We start from the raw sequence: 6,759 nt of genomic DNA on the forward strand, positions 1-6,759 counted from the left end.
AGAACTCTTTTAGTTAGAGGGGGTAAAAATTTGACATTTTGGCCAAGCAGGTGTTTTTTTTTTATAACTTATTACCTATTGTTTTTAGCAAAATGTGTCCCAAATAGTTTAGATAGCTGATTCTTCAATCTTTCGAAAAAAGAAAATTAAAAAAATTTAGAAATTTTTTTTTCCGAAATTTAAAACATTTGTAAGAGTTTCATGCTAGTTAAAGTGATTTTCGGAAGTGACTAATTATGGACCGATCGTCACAAAATTTGGACTCACAAAATTTGGATATCTATATAACTAAGATACTTCTGAGAGCTTAACTACTTTCAGATAGGACAATCGAATGGGGGCTAGGAGAAATAATGGACCGATTCTATCCAAATTCAATAGCCTTTTGCCTTGGGGCTATAGAGAAGCTTGTACCAAATTTTGTCGAATTATGTTTAAAATTGCGACCTATAGTTTGATTAAATGGTTTACCTTGTATTCGACTTTGAAAGTGATCATGAACAGTTTAATATGTACCGAAACAAATCTTTGTTCAAGAAAAACATATTTGTTGGGAGAAAGCGAAAAACTTTTTCTGGCAACACCGATTTCAATGCCCAATAGATTTTTGATACATATTGTGTTGCATATTTTGGGGCGTAAAAATTAACGATCTGGTAAAAACATAATAAAGGTATTGCCACTTTTTCAATATTCATACAAAGGAAATTATAGATAGATATAATTGGGTTTCAAGCCGTATTCACAAGTCCCCATCCATATTGTGAAACATTTGCTTCAAATGAGCATAGAATGTGTCGATTATAAAAATAAACGTATCTACCCGAAATTTGTCTGATCACTCTTCTGCTGCTAATTCTAGTTCTTTAAGACTTACCTTTCTAGTCAGCATTTGCTTTTATTTCATATTGATCGAAGTTATTGCGTGCGTTATTAAAATAAGCGTGCTGAGATGTAAAATTTATCGTTGCAACGTCCATGGTTGTAGTGCTATTCTGAAAATGTAAGCTTGTTTAGTTCTTAGTTCCCAAAAGGTCATCCCATATCTCTGTTTTTCCATTTTAAACCTCATTTCTTGTTTCTCCTGCTTGATTTACATACATACATATCAAAACTTCAGAAATATTACAATTTTGCAGATCATTTAATGTTGGTTAATATTTATGATCAGTATATTCTGACAAATTGTAATGAATAGATTGAACAACGCTACCAAATTATACAAATTTACTTTGAAAATCTGCCATCAATTCGCGCAACTTATAGATGACAGTCAGGCTCATTTTTGACCTAAGGACCTTGTTAATAAACAAAATTGTCGCATATGGAGTTGGATCAATCCACAACAGACTCTACAGTTTCCATTACATCCAAATGGTGGTAATTTGTTCAAAAATGAAGCCGGAATGTTAAAGGGAGATCGTTACCGCAACATGATCAATGATTTTTTGTTTTAAAATATGGATACTGGATGGCGCTACCGCCACCAGCGATTTATTGCAATCAAAATTTTGCGATAACTTGATATCGAGAAATGTACCTGTGAATTGGCCTGCAAGATCGTGCGATTTTTTTTTATTTTTTAATTTAATTTTATTTAAAGATTTTCAAAGAGTACATTTCATTATTAATATAACCTCGCGAAGCCAATACGGTTTGTCTGCAGGTAAGGGTATTTTTTCCATATTCATTCCTGTATTGTGGAACTATGTATCTTCCTTCTACGTTTTTTCTGGTTTGGTATTTGTGGCTGATTTTATGTAGGAATCTACATAAAATGGGTGCGGCCACGAGAAATCACTGGTTTATAATGATGAACCAGCAACAATTGATGCCTTGGAGTTCAACAATGTTCGTGTTATTCGTGAAATACGGCCAAAAAAAGTCCCAAAATTGGACTACCAGAAAAGTGCCGCTGAAGTACACTGATTGCTTGCCGAAGCTTATTGTGAATGTGTTCCATCGGATTTAAAGTGCGAGAGATGGCTTGTACGGTTCAGACAAAGGATCACCTAGGCCTAGACCAAAAAAGTTTGAAGACCAAGAATTACTCCATGAAGATTGTTGTCAAACTCTTTCAAAATCATTGGGAGCTTCTTAAGTAAGAATTTCAAGAGGATTCATCCAAGAGGATTCATCTAAGAGAATTCATCCAAAAGCAGGGAAATTGGGTACCATACGAAATTAAGCCGAGAGACTTTGAAAGACGATTTTACATGTCCAAAATGATGCTTGAACGTTATAAAAGAACTTGAACAATGGATCCATTACGATAACCTGAAGACTAAGAGGTCGTATATGAAGCCCGGCCAAACAGCCGCCTCGGTCCTAGCTATTATGAGCTACTGAAATCTGGCAAGACCATCACAGGGAACCTGTACTGAACGCAACTGGTTCGTTTGATGCGAGTATTGACCGAAAAACTCCCAGAATATGGGGCAAGACATGAAACCGTAATATTCCTTCATGACAACGCTCGGCCACATGTTGCAATGCCTATTAAAAACTATTTAGAATGCAGTGATTGGGAAGTTTTGCCTCACCTGTCTTATAGTTCAGACCTTGCCCTGTCCGACTACCATTTGTTTCGATCGAAGCTGAAAGCTCTCTCTGGGATATACTTCAATTTGGTACAGAGTATCCGAAATTGGCTTGATTCGTTCTTGGCCTCAAAATATGAGCAGTTCTTTTGGCTGTGAAGTCCGCCCAACACCAACGCCAAATATCCATGGAGCTAAGGTAATGCTTTGTATTATGAGCTGCTGATATCTAACAAGACCATCACAGGACACCTGTACCGAACCCAACTGATTCGTTTGATGCGAGCATTGACCGAAAAACGCCCAGACTAATATTCTATCATGACAACGCTCGGCCACATATTGCAATACCTGTTAAAAACTAATTAAAATGAAGTGGTTGGGAAGACCGGACCGTTCCCCGACAACAATCTTGCTGGAATACGCTTCACTTTGGAACAGAATATCCGAAAATGGCTTGATTAGTTTTTGGCCTCAAAAGATGAGCAGATCTTTTGGCTCGAAATCCATATGTTGCCAGAATTATGGGAAAAGGTCATAGCTAACAATGGCCAATACTTTGAATAAATTTATATTGCACAAATTCGAAATAAAAGCTGAAAATATGAAAAAATATTTTTAATTAAGATTTACTTGTTTGTGTTATTTTTTACAATTTACAAAACACTCTTCCATAAAAATTATCAATTTCGAAATTACATTAACTCTCAGTAGAAGGGCCCCCTAAAGTCAGGCGCCCTGGAAACGGGCCCCTATTACCCTAATGGTAAAGACTGTACTGACTATATGGCATCTCTGCAAAAAGCTGGTTTTCTCCACACTCAACCAACCACAAGTGATCCAATTCTCCCCACTATAGTAAACACTCGCTCACCAATTGAATAAACAGTTGTATATTTGCACTCCAACAAGAAGGTAAGCAACAAGAGACCGGCAATAAAAAAATAAAATCGATCAGTTTTTAAGTGTTTTGTTTTATTTGTGCAAAAAAAAAATAAAATAATTAGCACGTTTTGTTTAACAAACAAACACATAAAATGACTAATAAATTCCCCTCCAAAAAAATAATGTCACTTAAGTAATTAAGCTATCATAAAATAAAATTATCAATTTGAAAGTTAAAATAATATTTGTATACATATAGTATATTTCATGGTATAATTTCTATTTTTGTTCTTGATTTATAAAGATTTTTTAAAAATGACCAAACCAGTTTTGTACTACACACCCCGCAGTCCACCCTGCCGTGCAGTTTTGTTAACCGCTGCTGCTTTGGGAGTTGATTTGGACTTGAGGTAAGTTTAACTAATTTTTGCATAAATGAATATGCAGATGATTAAATTTTTAACAAAATTTCTTTTAATTTCAAATACTAGACCCATGAATTTGAAAGAAGGTGATCATTTGACACCTGAATTTCTCAAACTAAACCCTTTGCACACCATTCCTGTGCTGGATGATAACGGTGTTGTTATCACCGACTCTCATGTCATTTGCTCATACTTGGCTGATAAGTATGCTGTCGATGAAACTCTCTATCCCAAAGATAAACTGGAGCGCATGAAAGTTGATGCCCGTCTCTTTTTCGATTGTGGTCATCTTTTCCCCCGTGCCCGCATCATGATTGAACCAGTTATTTACTTTGGCTGCGATACTATTGCTGAAGAAAAAGTTGTGTACATGCAAAAGGCCTATGATGGCCTAGAGAAATGTCTGGCCTCCTCGAAATATTTGTGCGGTGATGATCTTACTATTGCCGATTTGTGCTGTGTAGCTTCGGTCTCTACCGCCATGCTATTTGCTCCCATCGATGAGGAGAAATTCGCTAATGTGAAAGCCTGGGTTGAACGTCTATCCGAATTGCCCTACTACAAGAAGAATAATCAAGAGGGTGCCGATATTTTGTTCAAGTTTGTCCAGGAGAAAATGGAAGAAAACAAGAAAGCTAAAAGCGCTTGATCAAATTAAAATATTAACATAAAATCATATGAAATATTAATGTATGTACTGTGTGCAAAGTGTGTGAAAAATTTATTTCAAATAAATTTATAGCAAAATGTTTAAATAGAAAACAAGTTTATTATCTTTGAATAGTTTTAATGATCATTAGATTGTGGCAATGCAGAGTAGCCAAGTTAATAGATATTTTAGATTATTTAATTGGTATTGTTGTTGATTTCAATTTGTGAGAACATTTAATTATGTTATCTTCCCTTGTTGTTAAGGTAATGGGGAATTAACAATAATTTATGGTAATGGCAACATTATTTAACCGGTCTCTTTAATTCTCAATAAGTTAGATAGATCGTCTCTCCTCTCTCTTGACATGGCGCTTCCACATATATTTTTCTTAGTAATCCCAAGAAGATATATTAAAATACCCTCATAACACTGAGCAGTATGGCGAAATCAAAATATTTTGGAAATAAATCTGCCATTTTTAACTGGCCAATTCTTTTGCCTCAAAGTAGGGCACTTCAGACATGAACAATTTGTAAATGCTTTAAATTTATTTGTAGTTGGTTCAATTTCAATGATTTGAATATTCATATTCATAAAGACCTCAATAAGGCATATCGCTCTTTTTTCAAAACATCAGACACAATTAACTACCAACAATTAATCGATTAATTTTTATACTTTCAATTAGTGAATATTTTAATATAAACAAGTAAGAGAGCTATATTCGGCTGCGCCCAATCTTATATACCCTTCACCAAATTATACTTCAAAATAAAATTTTTAAATATTTTTAGGTAAACAAAATTTTTTTTTCCAAAGTTGTTTTTTTAATTTTTTGGAAATTTTTTTTTTCAAATTTTTATTTTAAACATTTTTTTAGATTTAAAAATTTTTTTTTAAATTTTTAAATCTAAAAAAATTACAAACGGAATTACAAACTTATATATACTCTTCTCACGAAGGTGAAGGGTATAAAAAGACAATCATTTGTACTTTTTACCGATTATTTCTAACATATTCGAAAAATTTTATTCGATTAATTTAAGTTTGTTCAATATTGCCATCTTTTACATTCAAAACAAGTTTTATTAAAATAAAATTTAACACTTAAAAATATAGTCGATTAAATTAATCGATTAATTTTTATTTTTTTCTTAACATTTACAAAAATTCAAGGTCCGACCTTTACTTTTGTAACAGCTTTTTAAAAAATATAAACAAAATTATTTGAATTATATTATTCGCTAAAAATTTTATTCGTTTAATAAAACATGTTTACATTAATACGAGTTTACTTTTACTAATTACTTACAAATTTAAAAATTACGTTTAAACATAAAAAATATACACGAATAATTTTAATCGATTATTTTTTATTCGGTTTTTAAACTTTACATTTTTTTTTATTTTTTTGAAAATCATAAACATTTTAACGATTAATTTTAATCGATTATTTTGTAATAATTTCCAATTATAATTAATGAGACTGAATGTTTAAAATGAATGCCTAGAAATTACTTTCTTATTTAAATTTTAACATTTTTTATTGAAAACTCTAAAAATTTTAACGAATAATTTTAATCGATTCATTTTTATTCGTTTTAAAACTGAAATTATTATGTTAATTTTGAAAGATTTTCGAAAACTTTTAAAATAATGACGAATAATTTTAATCGATTAATTTTTATTATTTTTTTTTAATTTATATATTCAATGTACAATCTAGCAATAGATTAACCCAATTCTGATGCAAATTTCAACATAAACCTGAAACAAATATCAACTTTTTTAAAACATAATTGTAATCGATTAATATTTATTCGTATAAAATAAACATAAATTAGTCTTGACTTGTGTATTCAATGTCCAAAAAACAATAAATAACAATTTTAATTAATTTGAACTGTTTTAGTTCAATTATGTATTCGAATAATTTTAATCGATTCAATTATTGTTAATTTGTGAAAATTTACATATTTCCAGCATAATTTCAATTACATATACCACAATTTAAATATAAATTTTGAGACTTTTGTCGTCATATCTAAAAATTATTCGAATAAAATTAATCGATTAATTTGTATTCGTACAATATTTTCTCAATTTAATTTCAACTTGTATTATTCTTAATTATAAAAAAAATTAAATACAATATCACAAACAATTTTAATCGATTAATTTTTATTCGTTTTAAACTAAACTTATGTTAATTATCACTTTAATTTTAAAAGATTGACGAATAATTTTAATCGATTAA

General features: G+C 31.1%; 1 protein-coding gene across 1 annotated transcript; it reads left to right on the plus strand.

Moving 5' to 3' along the window:
• Positions 1-3,673: 3,673 nt before the first annotated feature.
• Positions 3,674-4,615, plus strand: GstE11 (Glutathione S transferase E11). The gene is made up of 2 exons (XM_065512591.1): positions 3,674-3,835; positions 3,917-4,615. Exons 1-2 carry the CDS (start codon positions 3,741-3,743, stop codon positions 4,497-4,499), a joined length of 678 nt encoding a protein of 225 aa, XP_065368663.1. The 5' UTR covers positions 3,674-3,740; the 3' UTR covers positions 4,500-4,615.
• Positions 4,616-6,759: the final 2,144 nt, after the last annotated feature.

The sequence above is a fragment of the Calliphora vicina genome, chromosome 5 (genome assembly GCF_958450345.1).
Source record: "Calliphora vicina chromosome 5, idCalVici1.1, whole genome shotgun sequence".
NCBI classification, from domain to species: Eukaryota; Metazoa; Arthropoda; class Insecta; order Diptera; family Calliphoridae; genus Calliphora; species Calliphora vicina.